Here is a 21,713-nt window from a genome sequence, read left to right as displayed (position 1 = left end):
ATGAAAAATACAAGTCCGCTACAACTGATATTGAAAAGCAAAATTGAATATCGAAGGGGATCTAACAGATGACATTATAATATACCAAAAATGACAGATATATGCAGTGTTTCATATTGTGGGAGACAGAATTACTCTGTATGTAATAATCAGGACCGGACAAAGCACATAAGGATGAAGGACCTCAATCGATAGCCATTATTAATAGTTATTTCACCATCCCTCTACCCATTTCAAAATCGAGTTTTATTTCACGTTCCAGTATCTTCTTTTTGTGCAGCGGGAATGTAAAAAGACATTTGTTGTCTAGGTCAAATTAAAAAAATCTTAAATGTATTTATCTAACTCTAATACAAAATACTTTTACTCAAAACGTTCATACAATACAATCAAACGTGTGTAAATCTTGATGATAAAAAAAACGAGTTTCATTTTTTCTTCTTCTTCTTTTCCACACCACCAGTGGAACCATCGTTCTTCCTTTTTTGAGACGATTTTGAGCTCATCTGTGTCGGCGTACCTGGAAAAAAAATCTTAAGTTAGATATGGTATTCAGAGGTTATTTCATCATAAATAGCGCGATAAACTACAGAAATCACCATCTAACTCGTCCACTGACGTAGATTGTGAAGCCGGTCGTGTTCTATTAGGCTAATAGAATCTAAAGTTTAGCGTATGCGGAGGATACAATTCCCAGAAGGACAATATACATTATGTTTTTTATAAACGACGACATACTGTTGTATTTATACTGGATTTGGTCCTGCCTGGACATAAACTTTCACCATCACCGCAAATTCGCTTGTTGGGTTTTGAGGTTAAGAGCAACATGTCCTGGCATAGTAACTTGGCAGAATTAGCGTCCAGAACGTCAATTTATCGGGACTCATTTCTTTGGAGAAGTGCAAGCCTGTAGAATCTGTTATCAAGGCACGTCTATCCCCACCACTCGATCTATTGGAGTGTAAAAGGGTTCATCCACTTGTGCCTGCTTTTTACATAAAAAAAAGACGATTCTAAGAAAGTTTTTTCTTTTGTTTAAAGCAAATTAGAGATTTCGAATATTTTGGATATGATTAAAGTGTGTATAAACGAGTATCTAACAGTAGTAGACAGTAAATAATATTATGTCAATCCGAACACATCAGGATAGACGTAAACGTAACGTTTAAATAAATTAATGTGTTAAATGTTTAGTAATAAGTCTTTGGGGTATAGTTAAGTGAATTTAGTATTAGTATATTAATAAATTAAGTGAATAAATAAGAAAAATTATTCATAAATACACGCCACTTTATAAAAATTGTTTAAATAAATAAGAAAACCATTACATTGGTATCAGGAATAGAAGCTTATTATCTTTGGAGCAATTGGTATTTAACGTACACTGTTTACTACCATAACACATAATAACACTTTTTGGTCCTTTGAGCCTACTAAAATAATAGTAGTTGGTTTATATCCGGCTCGAAGGACCAGATAATGTAATTTTGAGTGTTAATGTACAATTATTCAATATTTTCCCATTCCACATAATATTTTAGATAATTATATAATTAAATATAACATATTAAAATGATAGGTTATGTTTAGAAAATATGAGTTACTTACCTCCCAAGCTAGTAGATTTGGAAACTTTCTTCTTTTTATCGTTCTTTTCCCTTTCCTCCAATTCGGCGTTTTCTCTTTCGATGAGGGTTATTAAAGTATTGCATCTCCTTTGTAATTCCATCGCCGTTCTGGATTTCAAGAACCAATCGAATCTAAACTGTGGGGAAGCTCGAACGGCGGCACGTAATTCTTCGTAAACGTTTTCCCTATCGAAACCGAGTTTGTGTAACATACAAACTAAAAATCTATCTTCGTCTTCCATGTAATTTTTACCTTTGTTGGTACCGTAAGAGATTCTTAATTGATGGAATGGTGCTCGATACCTGTAAATCCCAACAATATTTCATTCGATTAAACTTTATTTAATAGTCATATCAATTTACATAATAAAGATCACTGAACATAAGTTTTAAATTGTGCTGGTAATTAATTTCAAAGAGAAAAAAATATATATAGGGTGTTTTGAAAGTTATAGAAATTGGATGAAACTTTATTTATAGAGTTGCTTTATTAATGTTCTTATTAAGTTACGGATTATGGAAAAAGTTTCTGGAACCAAGCTAATGACAATAATCTACATTTTGAATAGATTTTTTCCAAAAAGTCGGATTAAACAAGTATCAGACAAATATCTCTAAATATCTGGTCAACTTAGTATCTAGTTATTACGAGTCAAGAAAGATAGTCACAAACACTTGAAGTGAGTTTCCGAAAACATATTGAGGATGTGTCACATAAGGCAGAAGAGAAGATGTCAAAATAGAAGAAAACAGAAAGTATATAATGTTAAATAAAATTAGTTCAAAAGACAATAAAAAAAGTTGGATAGAAGCACCATAAGAAACTAGAAATTGACAATAATTATTAAATACAAGAGTGAAAACACAAAAGACTAAAATACAGAAAATGTTTTGAATGATAAACTTGTAGGAACTAGGACGTGAGCTAAAGGAGCCATTTCTGGTACAAGAACAGAAGGGCGACTTGTAGATGATTATTTTTAGATTGAATTAAAGTAAAAAAAGTCTTTTTTTTACTAATTAAGTTTCAGACAAGCCAATGATTGACAAACCAGAACGTGACCTCAACTGAGCCATTCCTCATACAGGATCTTTAGGGCGACCTATAGAAGGTATATAATCAAGGGCAGTTTTAATAAGGAGCACAATAGACCTTGAAGTCAATAATAACCGTTAACTTCTATATATAAAGAAACAATTTCGATCCAAATCTCTCTTAAAAAACATTAATAGATAATTATGGACAAATGAACTACTACAATGATTTACATTGTAATAAGTCTATATAGATTTCGAAATTGGTTAGATTATTCTTCGTTTTCATGTGCATTGGCCTTTTTCTATAATATTAGTTATCAAATATTCTAGATTTAATCAGACGTATTTTACCTCGCCATTTTGGCATCTAAAGCTTTCTTGATGCTCGCTCTCCTCTGTATCTTGGCTTCTCCCCTTTCTATTTGCGCCATTATCCTATCGATATCTTGTAATTCGTGACATCTCTCCCAAAAAACGGCGGAATATTCCATAACTTCTTCAGGCGTTTTACCTTCGACATCTTTAGCAATATTTTCGATATCGTCCCTACCGTATTTTTCGTTAGCTTTGATAAATTGATTGAAATCTCGTTTACTCCAATTAGTAAAGCCTTGCGTCAATAAAGTTTCCTTTTCTTGTTGTTCTTCTTCTGTTAACGGTTCCGAATCGTCGATTTTCCTTTGTTCTTCTTTTTGTTGCTTCGAAGCGTCCGGTCCCAATTCGAGATTCTTCGGTACTTTATAACCCAAAGATTTTCTATAAAAATAAATTTCTTGATCTAATAGTTCGAATAATCTCGGCGGGAAAAATTGAAAATCTTGTACGATCGGTTGTTTGGGGGGACGCGGTGCTTTGGGAGCTTTAGGTTCCGATACCCTCAACGCTTCCCTGAAATAAGCGTCTACAGCGTAATTGGCTTTACGTTCCCTTTTCGGCGGTTCTATCCAGTTGCTTAAACCGATCGTTTTTTGTTTTTCTCGGTAATCTTCTCCTTCGAATTGGTATACCGATTCGGTCGGTGTGTCTACCGTAAAGTTACGAAGTGAGGATTCACCTAGAACGTCCATTTTTTGGGCCAATTGCGCCGTCTACAATAAAAAATTATTAAACTAATCTAATTATATATGAATAACGTATACCTTCATTTCTCCTTTTTCTAATATGGTGTCGATGTCTTCGTCGGTTATTTCGGAATCTCTAGAAGCGAATACGTGATTGGCACCGTGTCTAATCATACTCAACATTTCGTCTTTATTTAAAGTTTGTCCTTTAGAATCGGCCAAACGACCTTGTTGTATAACCAGTTTATCTAACCTCAATTTAACTTCGGCCCTTTCGACGATTTTTTCTTCTACGGTGTTTTCCGTTATAAACCTGAAAGTATCTTTTATATTTGGATATTTTGAAAAAAAAAACTCTTACCTAAATACTCTAACTTGTTTCTTTTGTCCTATTCTATGAGCTCTATCCATAGCTTGTAGATCCATCTGCGGATTCCAATCTGAATCGTAGATGATAACAACATCGGCCGTAGCCAAATTGATACCCAAACCGCCGGCTCTTGTTGATAACATGAAAATAAATTTGGTGCTATTATCTTCGTTATATTCGTTGATTTGTCGCTGTCTGTCTTCATGAGGTGTCTGACCATCCAAACGACAGTATTGATATTGACGCCAATGACAATAATCTTCTAATATATCCAACATACGTGTCATTTGGGAAAATATAAGTACTCTAGAATCCTGTTGACAAGAACGATTATTATTTTACGTTTATACATTAGAAAATATGTGACCGGTACACAGCCGCACGCCATCAAACGGCGCCGGTCATAATTTAATGTGGTGAAGATTATTACAATAATAAGGGGTGGTTTTATCTATTGGGTAAGTATATTGAAGATGTTTCTGAAGGAAGTTGGTCGTTTACTAGACACTCTGGAATGTTCTGGAACATAGTAAAGTAAATATAAAGTGAATCTTTTAAATTGAAGTCGGAAAGACCATTTTTGGACAAATTGAAGCCAGGGCATCAATTTTTGATTAGATTGAGAAAGGAAATCCAATTTTTTGAATAAATTAAATAAAGAAAAGCGAAAATTTGACAAAATTAGTTTCATACAACCAGAAAAGTTAATTTTTGACTTAATTAAATTGAAAGAATTCGATTTTTTTCAAGTTAAACTAATAAAAGCCAATTTTCCATGAAATATAAGTAATAAAATCTTATTTTACACACGATTCAAATCAAAACGCTTATTTTTGACCAAACTGAACTTAAAAAGACTATTTTGAACGAATCAAAAACACAAAAAGCACAATTTTGATCAAAATTAAAATTATAAAACGTGTAAAACCAATTTTTAACATAATTACACTGAGAAAACTCTGAAAATTATTTTTCTTTTACTAAAATAGACTCTACTCATACTAAGAACATTCTATATTTCAAGTTTAACTGATGAAAAACAAATTTTCCATGATAATAAACTACGAATAAACTCAAAAATCCAATTTTTGACCAAACTGAACTTGAAAAAATTATTTTTGACAAAATCAAACACAAATAAAGCACAATTTTAACCAAAATTAAAAACATAAAACCGGAAAAAACAATTTTCAAACTAATTACACTGAGAAAGCTTATTTTTTACTTGAATAAGTGAGAAAATCCCATTTCTATGCAACCTGGACTTATAAAAGCTATTTTTGGACAAGTTAGTCAATGTTTGATAAAATTCAACTCAGAAAATTCGTTTTTCTTTTATTAAAATAGACCCAGAAATTCAATTTTGACTAAATTAAAAAAAAACAATTATTTTCAACCCTTAATCAACCATTTTCATTCAGAGAATACCATGAATAGTTTCCTCTCGTTTAATACTACCATACTACCATTTTCCAAAGAGAAAACCATGTTAAACTACCCCAAATTTGAATTTATAACATCTGACGTATGCTATAAGTCATATGCCTTTTTGAGGTATATAAATGTATATTACTGTTAATTTTTTATAAAAGATTTCCAATAATTAATGATACTGGATCTTCTCCTATGCCATCATCTGTCATATATCAATTATGGACAAAGTATATTAAATAAACGACCACCTTATTTGATGAATTATCTCTTATGACTTACCTGTTCTTTTAATTTAGGTAGAAGTTTGTCCAGTAATACCATTTTTCCACAATTGTAAACGAGATGTTCATCGGTGGTATATGGTGGTCCAGGTTCAGCACCGTCAAACAAATATGGGTGATTTGTACATTTTCTCAATTGCATTAGAATATTTTGAAGTCGCATTTTTTCTACCTGAAAATTTTTAAAAAGTGAAATACGAAGTTCAGATGTTAATCTTCTTAGTCACAACACTATATGTCGGCAATATTTACAAATTAATAATAAAATTTAGAAATGGCACTTTTAGACCGAATTATATCTGGAAAAGCCATTTTTTGAACAAATTAGACCACGAAAGTGGATTTTCACCTAAAAAAACAGTGAAATTTCTTTTTTTTCGAGTTCCAACTTAAAAAAGCTGATTTTCGACCAATTTGAACTTCAAATAGCCAATTTTTCACATGATTTGACATAGAAAAGCCAATTTTAAACTGATTCAATTTAGAGAAACCAAATTTTGCATTCAAATGAAGTCAAACAGAGGAAAGTCAATTTCAGATCAAATTAGATACAAAACATTTATTATTTGATCAAAAAAATTTTTACATTCATTTTTCATAAACAATTTTGAAATTTTTAGGTTATATCTTCACATTTCCCAAAATATAAATAAAAACTTACCTTTCCTGCACCATTAACAATGTCTATATCTTTCATCAAAACTTTCGTATACCATTCTCTCTGCATTTTACTCAAACCCACGTAAACTTTAATCTCCTTCTTCGGTTTTAATTTTTTTTCAACTTCAGATTTCAATCTCCTCAGTAAAAACGGTTTAAGTACGGCATGCAATCTTTCCACCAAAGTATTATCTCCGAGACATTGGTTAGTATTAAACCACGCATCAAAATCATCAGAAGAATTAAATACGTCCGGCAGCAAGAAATTCAAAAGGGCCCAAAGCTCGTGGAGGTTATTTTGTAACGGGGTTCCTGAAAAAACAAATAAAACGTGTATCTGTATATTTAGAGGAAATCAGCATTTCACTAACCGGTCAGTAAAAGTCTGTTGGTAGTTTTGAATTCCCTGAGAATTTCTGATAGTTTAGACTTTTCGTTTTTGATACGATGCGCTTCGTCGATCACCATGTAACGCCAATTGAATTTTTTAAATACAGATTTTTCTTTGATACACATTTCGTAAGAAGTTACGCAAACATCCCATTCTCCCGGCATTAACACATCTCGAATGAATGTACTCTAAATAAAGAAAAAAGTTGTTAAGTAATTGATTCTTCTGTATCATTCATTTATATATTTACAGGATGAAATTGTGACAAAGACAAGATAAAAACTACAAATTTATATACTTTTCTAGTTATAACCCAAATTCTAAAGTTATATAAACAAATTCCAGTTATTTCAATTAAGATGGATGAAAAACTTTGGATTTATCGTTAATGGGATGCAAAACAATGGAGTGATTAGATCTAATTTGAAGTATATGTTTTAGACAGTAGAAGTGAGGTTATTGGCAAAAAATTTCCAATTCTACGGCTTCCAACCAATTATAAATACAAATAAATATTTGGACATCTTAAAGAAAACATATTTTCTGACTAAATCACGAAAGCAAACTATGAGTGTTAACAAATAAGTGAAGAGTAGTTGATGGTGTCAAAGGCGTTTGGAAAGTCGACATAAATAGAATAATCCACATTCATAAAATATATTTATTGTCAAAATTAGAAAGGAAATTATATTTTTCATCCAATGAACCTGCGAAAATCATTTTTCTACGAAGTTGAACTAAGAAAAAACAATTTTTTATCAAATTTAACTCAGAGAAGCCAATTTCCTATCAATTGAATCATAGAAAATTTAGAAAAGTCACATTTGATCAAATTAGAATTGGAAAAGCCCCTTTTTGATCAATTTAACCTCATAAAGACCAATTTTTCACTAAATTAAATTTAGAAAAACAGTTGCAGATCATAGACATAGATAATCAACACAATTTATTAAGAAAAGCATATAAAAATGTCTAATAAAATCAAAATCCCTTTTTTTGAAAGTTCAACTAATAAAGGCCAAGTTTCAATCCAATTCAACAAAGAAAACCAACTTTTTGATTAAATTTAACTCAGAAAATTCAATTTTCTTTCAATTGGTTACAGAGAAGCCAATTTTCGATACAAATTTTATTCAGAAAAGCCACTTATGATCAAATTTGAGCTGAAACAGCCATATAAAAATGTTCAAGAAGTAAACAATTTAAAAAAAACATTTTTGTACCAATTTAGACAAGAAAAATCAAATTTTAACCTAATGATAACAGAAAAATCCATTTTATACAATAAACATTTTCAATTAAAATTGTTTTCCTATTAAATACATAGAGCATGTCTGATAGTGTCAAACGCCTCCAAGAAGTCGATATGAATGGAATAATTCACTTGATATCCATATTCAAATAGTCCGAAGATGTAATCACGAAAAAAAGACAATGTTATATGTCAACGAATGCCATTTTGTTTGTTTTTTAACTTTTCTAGAAGTTTTTAGCGCCAATAACTAAGTTTGAGAAGACCCTGGTACACTTTTATCTGCTTTCAGCAGTTTACGTTTAAAATTAATTTAGATCCCAGATTAAATTAATATAAGATATATAAAAATTTTGTAATTCTGTAATTCACAAGAGCTTTTGACTAAAACACATAGCCTCCAATTTTGTCCATTGTTAGGACACTTATATCCCAATCTAAGTGATTTTAAACTGACATTTAACTCATAATGAACTTAATTATAACAAAAATACTTATACAACCACTATTAATTAAAATTATAAACTTTTATATAATTGTTAATAGTAAATGAATAATAAAAACTTACTCTAGCTTCCTGATCTCCTATAAGACAAACAGCTCGTAAGCTAGGAGCCCATTTTTTAAATTCAGCCATCCAATTTGACAATGTTGATTTAGGAACGATAACAATATGAGGACTGGGAGTATTCTTGTAATGTTTCATAAAACCAAGAAGAGATATCGTTTGTAAAGTTTTCCCCAGACCCATTTCGTCAGCTAAGATACCATTAATACCATTTTCATACAAGGAGATCATCCAGTTTAAACCACGGATTTGGTAATCTCTCATTTCACCATTTTTAATATAAGGTGGTGATGCTTCAAAACGAGTCGTTGGTTTTGTTTTAGTGTTGGTTTCGGCCAAGAGTTCTTCATCTTCCTCTTGTTCGGTTTTCCTATGTCTCAAACTAAAACCAGGGTTGTTTTTGCAAGGGTATTGAAGGTAACAACAAAAAATAATAAACTAATAAATTAGATTTGACCAAAAACTGATAGAACTTGTTATAGAAGTATTATTTTGAATATTCTACATTGAAACTTTATCTTAGTAAGTTAGTTTTTGAATGAATACAAATGAATTTATTTACTAATCCTAAATATTTAGATAAAAGCACAAATAATAAAACTAATACACTTACTCCGAGGTATCTGGTTTTTCCTTTTTTGGTCTTCCAGTTTTAGGTTTCGTTGGCGTTTTAGACTGATTCATGAAATGGGAAAAGATTTCGGTTTGTTTTAATAGAAAATCGAATCTTTTACCACGATCTGAAGCGACTTTAACTTCAAATTCTTCACCTTTAGATGTTGTATCTGAGGATGATTCATTTTGACCAAGTACCTATAAATTATAGTCGAACTTTGCTGAATCTAATACAAAATTACCGAACTAAATATATATTTAGAAATTATTAATTATTGATCAACACAGAGTGTAAAATGTATACCTTCTGATAGACCATATCCCAAATTTAAATTGACACCATAATAGAAAATTATAACAATGGTAACTAAGGTGAACTTTCATGATGTTCCCTACATATTTTAACAATATAATAATGTTTTTAAATAAAATTGAATTTTTATAATTAGCAGGTAATTCAATTTATTATTAGTGGCGGGAAAATAACTATTAGGTGATATAAGGCCGACGTTTTTAAAAATAATAATTTTAATCAATATTACATAGAAAAAATATTATAATAACCATTACAAAGCCTACCTTAAATAAATTACTCACATTTTCAACTTCTTCCATTGTTTCAGAAGCTTCTGCAGTTGCTTCTGTAGAATCTTCAGTTTTTGACATATTTAATATTGATTGAAACAATTAAAAACTATTATTGTGTTTGAAATCTTAAATAAAGCGGAAAACACAATTCTACCGCCTTTAACTAATGTCGCTTGGACCCGCTGGTCTAGCTCATTAGGTTAACTTATGAATTGTGTACCTCGCAAGGTTATTGGCCCGTTATGACTTATGACAGTTGATTTTAAACCACAGAGCTACATTAACTAGAATGTCATTACATTTGCTCTAACAGATATGTGACAACCATAGACATTATAACACTAGACTATTCATATAAAGGCTTCTCGGAAACTATAATACCAGGTTCAGGTATATCACCTATCAGCTGATTGCGGATCCCTAACCCAGAACGTGATTTAGATCATAGAACTTCACATTCAATAATCTACAAGAATTTTTAATTTTTATCACTTCTTTGTGCGTTAATGCTTCTAAGATATTTCTTTAGTCATTTGGTATATTCTATATTTTTAATAAATATTATTGAGCAGTTCTTCCACTCATATGGATTTTGCACTAAAGTTTAAAACTAATAATCTATTTTTGTTCTGAAATACCGAAAAGTATAAAAACCGGAAACCTCGGTAACCTATAAATTACGTTGCTCGTGGGAATTAACCATTTAGGTCGAATAAATATTTTTAAAGCTAAAAAAACCATAGACAAATAAAGCAACTCGCTGGCTGATCACAATTACCCACTGGCCTATCAGGATAGAAAGGATCATATCATATGACTACGACCCGATTAACTCGATCAGTTTCCGATCAACAATGAACGAGATCCGGATTAGTTTCCGATAGTAACACCGTAAGCTGCCATTTTGATTTCACTTTTGGCGGCAAATTTGAAATTACGGTTATTTATAGGTTTTAAACGTTACTTCTGAACTTGCATTAAAATTGTGATATTTTGGAACATATAATAACACTACTAATATAATCAACAAATAACTGACATTCATAAACTAAAGCTGCGTAATCTGTAACCAAAACTTCGACAACATGTTGCATCAGAAAATAATCTTCAACATCGAATGAGCTGTAACAACAAACATAGCACTGTTGCCAGTGAGCATAACCACCATTTCGACATAAAATTATAAATATTAAATATTAGTATTATTTATTTTAGCATTAATTCATGAAAACAGTCCCCTTTTAGAACAAAATACCTATTTTAACATGATTTTTATGAAAATGTGCTACATTTTGTGCTACAATTTCTTGACAGACACTTGCAAAGGTCAAAATGGAGGCTCCACTACGTCCGTCGAAATTTGGATACGCACTTGTCGAAGCTTATTCTTTCCTCCATATCTTTACTGAATACACCACTACACAACGCGTTTATCGAAACGCGCGTTACACAGTGTAATTGTGAGTGTTGGTGTAGTGTGCTCAGTATGAATATTAGTTACCAACGGTTCCAGAAATTCCAACTTAGTTGTGATGACTCCATCTTTATTACATTGTGCTATGATTGACAGAGATTCTAATACCGTAACTTTATTTGTATCTCGTTCTACCATTGGAACACGGATTTCATCGAACGCCCAATCTAGCATTACTATGTCTAGGGATTTGACAGTATATTTATTCGTATATTGATGAATGGAATTTTCAAATAATATGAACCCATATAAATTTAAAATTCTTAACACTATTTTTTTCTAGATTTTTACTTTTGTACAATTTTTTGGATAGTGAAATCACGCATTGGGTAATTGTACACAAGCCACCCCTGGTTATGGAGTAATTTAAACTGTCATTGATATACGTATTTAGGATATAAATATATAATTAGTAAATAAATGTGAATAAAATTTGAAAATTGGAAATTTTTTTTTGGCCACACATCAGAATGTTTTCAGTAAAATAAGTATTTTAAATAAATAATTACAATTTATCATAATTTTCTTCAGAATGTTTCTTTATGGCGAACGGAGTCCTTGACATGTACAACGGTCTAAAAATCTACATATACCCCAAACCATCAATTTTTTCAAGTTGAACAAAAAAAATCGATCAAAAAATTCATTTTTGCTATCCTTAGAATGTACAGGTTGTCCCTGTAAAAGTTACGGATTGTTAACCATTGGAAATAAGCCGCCCCTGGACTTCAGATAGTAATCAAACATACTCTATGGACATACCTAATCATCTCTCAAAAATTTATAATTTAGAAAATATACTTAAATATAAATTCTGATTTCGCAAATTTGAAGGTCTATAACTCAGAAACGGGGGGTCGTATGAGAATTTTTTTATGTCGCAGCATTATTTTTGCGCATCACTCTGTATATTTATTTCGAATGATTGAAAAGATGAAGTACCACGTTGACTGTGGTTATTATTATAACGCAATTGTCATCGGGTTGAAATAGCTCTAAAAGTCGAAATATCCTTAAACAAGGAAAATTTCCGATGCTGCGTAGGTGTTGCACGTTCCCGCATGCGCTCGAAAAACAACAAGAAACCAGCCACAGCATCCTTCAAGAGCAGAGATCGTTTTCTCTTAGTTTTGCGGATTTACCTATTGAAGGTAGTGCTTGAATTTATTTAAAGCAAAATAAAATCGATACTGTATTTATTCATAAAAAACTTTGTGTGCTTTTACGGATTTTCGACGAGTTTTTCGATTATTAGGAGGAAAGGTTTTTTGCGGGTGTAGCTCCCTCCAATCTGGGTCTCTGTGAATTTCTGGGATTGACATTCGTGAAGGACCCACCCTAGAGGTGAGAATTATGTTATTTTTTTTCATTTGTGTAGTTAGTTATATTTGAAATGATGTTGATTTTCAATTTTTACTATTTTTTCTTTTGTATTACCTCAATATTTAACTCAACGTTATATAAATTTTGTTATTTCACTAATTTTAATATTAAAAAAGTCGATTTATGATTTTTCTTATCAGTTACTTCGTTTTTTATTATATACAGGGGCGACCAAAAAGATTTAAAAGTATTTATAACAACCTGCAGGGTCAATGAATGATAGATGCAAAAGTTTACGACCATTCGAATATTGTTTCATATTTTAGGAACCTTTTCTTTTTCCATATATAACTATATCTTAATTTATATGCAAATTATATGTATTTATATGATACCATTCATTTTACTCATCTTAATATATTTTGATCCTTTTTTTTATGTTGTTTGCATAAAAAAATGATTGTTGTATGTTTTCTTGGTAATCAAAATGCTCTAATTATATTCTATTTATCAATTTTTAATAATAATACTAATTGAAGGCCAGGGACGGCTCACGCCCAATGGTTAACCATTAGTTACTTTCACAGAGACATTTTGTACAATTTAAAGATAGCCACAATGAATTTTCCGATCGATTTTTTAACAAAAAGTTATTCTTTGTTTAACCCGATAAAGGTTATAGTTTTAGAGATATTTTAAAGATATAGTGAGCGATCGAAATAGACATCTTGCATTTCTACAAATTTCCGGAGTCTACGGAGGATAAAATTCTTTGATCCGAGGAGTGCATTCGAAGTGTTGCAGGTACCAGGCTTTTAAGATATCCCCCCAAAAGTGAATCCATTGTATTTAATTCAGATAAACTTGGCGGCCATGCGAATGGACCTCCCCAAGCGATCCACCTATTAGGACAAGATTATTTTTTAGCTGACCATTCAGGTTATCATAAAAAAACTATGGAGTATAACTGTATAATTATAACCCACTGTTCCTGCCAACACAAAATCGATGTTGATGTTTTGTTTGGATTGTACAGCGAGGATTTTCACCTGCCCACCAACAAGATTCACTGGATAATCCTATACTTCCATAGTATACACTTTCTGGATGTGAAAGTGGTAAAGAAGCTGCTCCTGGAGAATCCTTTGATACGTTAAATTGTAGCGTACGCTAGTTGTGAGATCGGGGAGATCCATTTGTGTGGCCACCACGTCCCATTGAATTAAAAACAATTGTTCGATATCCCTTGAAACTTTTTCCTTTATCTGCGCCCATACCAGTTCAAGCGGGTTTAATTCGTAATGATATGTTTGAGATCTAGCCACCGGGTTACCAACTCTAGAAAAATCTTTATTTCTTTACAAATTATTAACAACTGAACTGGTAATAACACAGTATTTTATCTAATTATCTTTTATCAAATCTACCCTGCAGTGGTTTCCGGACTTCGTATTGAATTGCTCGGGAGAAAATACCCTCTCGACATAGACGTTACCATAAGGGATGGAAGGAGGAATCGCCAAAGAAAAACCCTCTCCACATAATGACTAAACCTGGAAGATGACTCGGTATGAAGTATCGAAGATGTTTCGGGAAAAAATTTACGTCAATACTGAGCTTTAGTGGGATCAGAATACTATACAAAAGAATGAGCAGAAAATGGTTTAAAGTAGCGGACAGGATTGGAATAGGAGTATATGGGCTTGGAATCAAACAGTCTGAAAGCCTGGGAAACACACCACCCATTTTTCAATAAAAAAAAACAATGCAGTTGAATCTAAAGAGGAACTGTCCAATAGCCAAGCTCTAAGCTTTAAATATCATAAAATCCAAAATCTATTGGTAAGGTAAGAAAAATGAAGGAACTCTACAATAGACGCTGGGATACACCGGAGAAAAGGACGATAAGCTCGCTAAAGCGGGGACAGACCAGCCCTTCATGAGATCTGAAACCTTCTGTGGTATCAGCTACAAAAAGTATTGAAAAAGAAGATGCATAGGAGCAAAACCAATTATTGAGACAACCTACAGGTGCCGAGACTGGCAAAGACTCTCCTGGGAAATTATAACCAAAGAAGATCTGCTCAATGTATTAACCTATCAACAAACTCCTGAAGACGTCGGACTTAGTGGATAATGCGGTTGCAGATTTTGTTGCATAAAGGACGAGATCTAAATCCACATTCTCTCGAAGTGTGCAACACTAAGAAACTCCAGAGCACTACATCTGGAAGCGCTTGAAATAGAAGTCCTCTGGTAATTGAAGACATCCAACATTCTAGACTTTTTAAAATGGGATTGATGGATCAGCTGTAAACACTGGATTCCCCGGTATCGTAGCATGAAGGAGTGGACACAATAGATCTAGATATACATACATACATAGCAGGAGGAATACTCAAATTGCAGGATACAATGGTTTTTAGCGCGTCCAAATTTGATTCTTTGGCGCTAGCGAAAAACTAACCTCATTTTTCGTAAACTGTCAAAGTTGAACGGCTTCTAACTTTAGAAAAAACTGATTTAAATTATATTTAAAATGACTAAAGTACTAAATTTTTGATTGGTGCTCAGGTTTTCTAGCTCTTTCATATTTTTGAAAATAAATTGAAATAAAAAGAATGTTCAGTCACGACGACACTGATTGGTGTAAATAATTCCATATTTTTCATACAGTGGACCACGTAAATAACTAATTGACATTTGAATTAATATTTTAATAAATTTTTTTTTTATTTCAGCTAAAGCGCGAACGTATTTCGGTGTTTATACACCAAATGCCAGGATATAAGAGAAGATACTGAAGATAGGGGTGCATTCACCCCTTCTTCAACACCTCCCCAATATAATGTTTGAAGTAATAAACGTTGGAATTTATTCATTCATTATTTTCATAGTTGCAAATGGTGAGTAGATACTCGCCATTTTTTTTCTCTACTTTCTAGTATAACTATTTCGATATTTTTTTGTTTACAAGAATTAGTTTATGAATAAATAATTGAAAAAATATTAATAATCCATATACGAAAGACATATCGGTGATTGTGCAGCCATATTGAAACTCCGGGTATTAGCTAAGACATATCGGTGTTTGTACAGCCATATTGAAACCCCGGGTATTAGCTAAGACATATCGGTAATTGTACAGCCATATTGAAACTCCTGGTATTAGCTAAGACATATCGGTGTTTCTACAGCCATATTGAAACTCCGGGTATCAGCTAAGACATATCGGTGTTTGTACAGCCATATTGAAACCCCGGGTATTAGCTAAGACATATCGGTAATTGTACAACCATATTGAAACTCCTGGTATTAGCTAAGACATATCGGTGTTTCTACAGCCATATTGAAACTCCGGGTATCAGCTAAGACATATCGGTGTTTGTACAGCCATATTGAAACCCCGGGTATTAGCTAAGACATATCGGTAATTGTACAGCCATATTGAAACTCCTGGTATTAGCTAAGACATATCGGTGTTTGTACAGCCCTATTGAAACTCCGGGTATTAGCTAAGACATATCGGTGTTTCTACAGCCATATTGAAACTCCGGGTATCAGCTAAGACATATCGGTGTTTGTACAGCCATATTGAAACCCCGGGTATTAGCTAAGACATATCGGTAATTGTACAGCCATATTGAAACTCCTGGTATTAGCTAAGACATATCGGTGTTTCTACAGCCATATTGAAACTCCGGGTATCAGCTAAGACATATCGGTGTTTGTACAGCCATATTGAAACCCCGGGTATTAGCTAAGACATATCGGTAATTGTACAGCCATATTGAAACTCCTGGTATTAGCTAAGACATATCGGTGTTTGTACAGCCCTATTGAAACTCCGGGTATTAGCTAAGACATATCGGTGTTTCTACAGCCATATTGAAACTCCGGGTATCAGCTAAGACATATCGGTGTTTGTACAGCCATATTGAAACCCCGGGTATTAGCTAAGACATATCGGTAATTGTACAGCCATATTGAAACTCCTGGTATTAGCTAAGACATATCGGTGTTTCTACAGCCATATTGAAACTCCGGGTATCAGCTAAGACATATCGGTGTTTGTACAGCCATATTGAAACCCCGGGTATTAGCTAAGACATATCGGTAATTGTACAACCATATTGAAACTCCTGGTATTAGCTAAGACATATCGGTGTTTCTACAGCCATATTGAAACTCCGGGTATCAGCTAAGACATATCGGTGTTTGTACAGCCATATTGAAACCCCGGGTATTAGCTAAGACATATCGGTAATTGTACAGCCATATTGAAACTCCTGGTATTAGCTAAGACATATCGGTGTTTGTACAGCCCTATTGAAACTCCGGGTATTAGCTAAGACATATCGGTGTTTCTACAGCCATATTGAAACTCCGGGTATCAGCTAAGACATATCGGTGTTTGTACAGCCATATTGAAACCCCGGGTATTAGCTAAGACATATCGGTAATTGTACAGCCATATTGAAACTCCTGGTATTAGCTAAGACATATCGGTGTTTGTACAGCCCTATTGAAACTCCGGGTATTAGCTAAGACATATCGGTGATTGTACAGCCATATTGAAACTCCTGGTATTGGTTAAGACATATCGGTGATTGTACAGCCATATTGAAACCCCGGGTATTAGCTAAGACATATCGGTGTTTGTACAGCCATATTGAAACCCCGGGTATCAGCTAAGACATATCGGTGTTTGTACAGCCATATTGAAACCCCGGGTATTAGCTAAGACATATCGGTGTTTGTACAGCCATATTGAAACCCCGGGTATTAGCTAAGACATATCGGTGTTTCTACAGCCATATTGAAACTCCGGGTATCAGCTAAGACATATCGGTAATTGTACAGCCATATTGAAACTCCTGGTATTGGTTAAGACATATCGGTGATTGTACAGCCATATTGAAACCCCGGGTATTAGCTAAGACATATCGGTGTTTGTACAGCCATATTGAAACTCCGGGTATCAGCTAAGACATATCGGTGTTTGTACAGCCATATTGAAACCCCGGGTATTAGCTAAGACATATCGGTAATTGTACAGCCATATTGAAACTCCTGGTATTAGCTAAGACATATCGGTAATTGTACAGCCATATTGAAACTCCTGGTATTAGCTAAGACATATCGGTGTTTCTACAGCCATATTGAAACTCCGGGTATCAGCTAAGACATATCGGTGTTTGTACAGCCATATTGAAACCCCGGGTATTAGCTAAGACATATCGGTAATTGTACAGCCATATTGAAACTCCTGGTATTAGCTAAGACATATCGGTGTTTCTACAGCCATATTGAAACTCCGGGTATCAGCTAAGACATATCGGTGTTTGTACAGCCATATTGAAACCCCGGGTATTAGCTAAGACATATCGGTAATTGTACAGCCATATTGAAACTCCTGGTATTAGCTAAGACATATCGGTGTTTGTACAGCCCTATTGAAACTCCGGGTATTAGCTAAGACATATCGGTGATTGTACAGCCATATTGAAACTCCTGGTATTGGTTAAGACATATCGGTGATTGTACAGCCATATTGAAACCCCGGGTATTAGCTAAGACATATCGGTGTTTGTACAGCCATATTGAAACCCCGGGTATCAGCTAAGACATATCGGTGTTTGTACAGCCATATTGAAACCCCGGGTATTAGCTAAGACATATCGGTGTTTGTACAGCCATATTGAAACCCCGGGTATTAGCTAAGACATATCGGTGTTTGTACAGCCATATTGAAACCCCGGGTATTAGCTAAGACATATCGGTAATTGTACAGCCCTATTGAAACTCCGGGTATTAGCTAAGACATATCGGTGATTGTACAGCCATATTGAAACTCCTGGTATTGGTTAAGACATATCGGTGATTGTACAGCCATATTGAAACCCCGGGTATTAGCTAAGACATATCGGTGTTTGTACAGCCATATTGAAACCCCGGGTATCAGCTAAGACATATCGGTGTTTGTACAGCCATATTGAAACCCCGGGTATTAGCTAAGACATATCGGTGTTTGTACAGCCATATTGAAACCCCGGGTATTAGCTAAGACATATCGGTGTTTGTACAGCCATATTGAAACCCCGGGTATTAGCTAAGACATATCGGTGTTTGTACAGCCATATTGAAACCCCGGGTATTAGCTAAGACATATCGGTGTTTGTACAGCCATATTGAAACCCCGGGTATTAGCTAAGACATATCGGTGATTGTGCAGCCATATTGAAACTCCGGGTTTTAGTTTTTTGAACGCATTTTTTCGTAACCAACGTTATTTCCCTCCTCACAAGAAGTTTGTAGGGAGCTCGGTTTTTTTGCATTTAATTCTTGTATAGCTGTAGATGTGCCGAAACGAAAGAAATTTTGAGCTTTATTAAGAAAAAATGTATTAAATGTGATTTTAAAGACAGGTGAAAATTTGACGTTTCGACCCGTTTTTTGTCATTTTTGCTTTAGCAAAGTTTCGAAGAGCCTGCAGCACATTGGGTTAAAGCTATAGAATATACTTCGAATATGAAGGTTAGCTTTTTGTATGATTATTTAATAATCAAAATAAACATTGGAAACGAAGTTTATTCAAAAGAAATCTACTATCGGTTAAATTTTTTTGAAAAATTGGCGAATGCGCCTCACCGCATCCACCGAATTTTCAAATAAGTTCGTATTGTAATTAATTTTACTATGATCCGATATCTGAAAGAGATTCCATAGAGTGGCATGGAAAGGAAGTTCGTGCCAAAAAAAATCGAAGTTAACGAAAAAATGCTGCTACAACATTTTTGGACTAAGAGGGAATTTGATTGATATACAACTTTAAACGTGGCATATCACTCTCATTAACATTAAAAGGGGTAGCAAATTCAATCGGGGTGCGCGCTTGCTTCATTACAATGCTCCAGTCTTTGGTTTCCAAGGATACTGTAGACGAATGTGGTTCACAGAGTTTGAACATCCACTATATAGCCCTGATTTGGTCAGGTCTGACTGTTTTTTTTCGTGAAGCTGAAGGCAGAGTTGAAAGGTTAAATATTTAACAGCGACGATAAAATTAAACACGTGGTTAATAAGCTTGAAAATCGAAAAAAGTGTGTGGAAATGAGGGGAAAATTTATTGAAAAATCTAGATAAATTCCAAGATAATTCGTTCATTATTGATGGCTGCCAAATAAATATTAAACAACATAGCGTTTTGTCGATCTTAAACAATTTTTAATTTTCAAAAAGATCGTTCGTCGGAAGCGGAATTCTCAGTGAAACGCTTACTTTTGAGAGTGTGGAGTTAAATTGTTTTCAAATTTATATTGTAAAATAATTAAGGGGTCAGTATCGTCAGGTAATGGAAGTTTTAACTTCATTAAACAAATCGTTGGATCCTCATTATCCTGATCTACCCGTCGCCTAAAAAATTTGATAAATATAATCGGTTTTTTTAAGAAAAAACAAATATTTAAAGCGTTTTTTGTATCATGAGGGATTCAGTTTAAATTTCGTCTTGACCGTTTGGTTACGGTGGAAAGTCTTCTTCAATTTCGAGAGAGGATGTACAAGGCTTGTACAAGAATTTCTTAAAATTGGTCAGATCTATATTGCTGGATCGACTTAATTTTTGTAGGTTTAGTATACTTTAATATTAATTTTAGCATTTTTGATTTGTTAACCGACAATATTTATATGAAATAAAACGCCATGACAAATAATAATTCCACAATAATTTTGTACAGACGTTAAGGGACAACTCGCTTCACGTCTTGCGTCAAAGCTAGTTCTAGAGGACTTCCGGGAACCTCGATTGAATCAAGTTTAAGTGACTTAATTGCATTAATTCTGCTGGAACATTTTGTATCACTTAGAGGCTTTAAACTTAACCCAAGGACGTTTGTTTTCACAACATCCCACTTTTTTGTGGATGACAACGCTTGCATGAGATGAGATGTTAAGTTCAAAGTATGAACCGCACAAGGTACAAAAAGGGCTCTCGGATTCGCATGGGCGTTTTTAAAACCCAACATGCTCTTCCTTAATGTTTGCCCTGTTATTATAACCATGCATCGCTTTTATAGCGTTTCAGACATTATTCATGGTGGGAAAAATGAAGAAATTACCGCCTGGCATGTTTTCGCGACAAAGGAATCGGTAGTAACTGAATTATACAGGGTGTCCCATGACGAGTTAAAACTATCTGTATATGGTAAAATACTTGTAGTAAAATCATGAAAATTTCTTCGTTTGGGTTTTCGGATACGATCATTCCAACTAAAATATTTTCAAAGATGGCCGACTTCCGGTAGAACCCATACTTTTTTATTTATTAATTTTTTGGGGAAAAATTTGATCGTAGCAGACCCTTACAAATTATTTTTTTACGAGAAAACCCTTAAAGATATGAAAATGGTTTCTGTTCAGTTGCTTTTAACAAGAAGAGGCGTATTTAAATCTATGTTGAAAGTTATTTCATTTTATACAGAGTGTGTATAAAAAGTGTTCAAAGTTTAACTTCATAAATATCAAATTTCTTTATTTTTTGAATAGAACCACCCGGTTTTTTCTATTTTAATACATTCAGGGGTAAAAAATAAGGCAAATTCATGTATACAGATATTAAATACTTTTTGTAAATTTTTGCAGGTCAATAACTTTTGTTTCAAATGAACCTTTAAAAATTTACAGGAAACATTTAATATCTGTTTAACGGTAAGGTGGTAAGGTTTAGGTATGGGTAAGTATACAAGAATTTGCCTTATTTTTTATCCCTGAATGCATTAAAATAGAAAAATCCGGGTGGCTCTATTCAAAAAAATAAAAAAATTGATATCTATGAAGTTAAACTTTGAACACGTTTTATACACACCCTGTATAAAATGAAAAATGTCTCAACATAAATTAAGATACGTCTGATCTTGCTAAAAGTAACCGAATAGAAATCATTTTCATATCTTGAAGGATATTCTCGTAGAAAAATAATTTGTAAGGGTCTGCAACGGTCAAATTTTTTACAAAAAAAATCAATAA

At 33.3% G+C, this 21,713-nt stretch overlaps 2 protein-coding genes across 4 annotated transcripts in view; one reads left to right on the top strand and one right to left on the bottom strand.

Annotated features, from left to right (window-relative positions):
• Positions 1-332: 332 nt before the first annotated feature.
• On the bottom strand, positions 333-10,136 carry LOC130449699 (chromatin-remodeling complex ATPase chain Iswi). Of its 2 annotated transcripts, none has more exons than XM_056787664.1 (11): positions 9,899-10,136; positions 9,300-9,499; positions 8,687-9,068; positions 6,847-7,054; positions 6,477-6,787; positions 5,814-5,987; positions 4,092-4,414; positions 3,809-4,043; positions 3,021-3,757; positions 1,612-1,934; positions 333-520 (listed from the first exon to the last, which is right to left on the bottom strand). In XM_056787664.1, the coding sequence occupies exons 1-11, from the start codon at positions 9,965-9,967 to the stop codon at positions 429-431; spliced, it is 3,054 nt and encodes a 1,017-aa protein (XP_056643642.1). In that variant the 5' UTR covers positions 9,968-10,136; the 3' UTR covers positions 333-428. The 2 variants fall into 2 exon arrangements, with proteins under 2 accessions (XP_056643642.1, XP_056643641.1); XM_056787663.1 differs by having other exon boundaries at positions 9,881-10,119.
• Positions 10,137-12,460: 2,324 nt separating this feature from the next.
• LOC130449645 (low-density lipoprotein receptor-related protein 4) overlaps positions 12,461-21,713 on the top strand; it is a 61,515-nt gene continuing 52,262 nt past the window's right edge. For both annotated transcript variants that reach the window (XM_056787592.1, XM_056787593.1), the window contains exons 1-2: positions 12,461-12,707; positions 15,428-15,592. In XM_056787592.1, coding sequence (XP_056643570.1) covers positions 15,535-15,592 — 58 coding nt within the window. In that variant the 5' untranslated portion in view covers positions 12,461-12,707; positions 15,428-15,534. The remainder of the gene's footprint in view (positions 12,708-15,427; positions 15,593-21,713) is intronic.

Source organism: Diorhabda sublineata, chromosome 10 (assembly GCF_026230105.1).
Source record: "Diorhabda sublineata isolate icDioSubl1.1 chromosome 10, icDioSubl1.1, whole genome shotgun sequence".
Taxonomy (NCBI): domain Eukaryota; kingdom Metazoa; phylum Arthropoda; class Insecta; order Coleoptera; family Chrysomelidae; genus Diorhabda; species Diorhabda sublineata.
This window is presented reverse-complemented; position numbering and strand designations above follow the sequence as displayed.

Excerpts from the sequence above, each read along its gene's own strand:
- LOC130449699 (XM_056787663.1), bottom strand. The coding sequence starts at position 9,967 with ATGTCAAAAACTGAAGATTCTACAGAAGCAACTGCAGAAGCTTCTGAA. Across the intron at positions 9,069-9,299 it reads GAAAAACCAGATACCTCGGA|TTTGAGACATAGGAAAACCG; the intron begins GTAAGTGTATTA and ends CCCTGGTTTTAG. Across the intron at positions 7,055-8,686 it reads TAGGAGATCAGGAAGCTAGA|AGTACATTCATTCGAGATGT; the intron begins GTAAGTTTTTAT and ends TTCTTTATTTAG.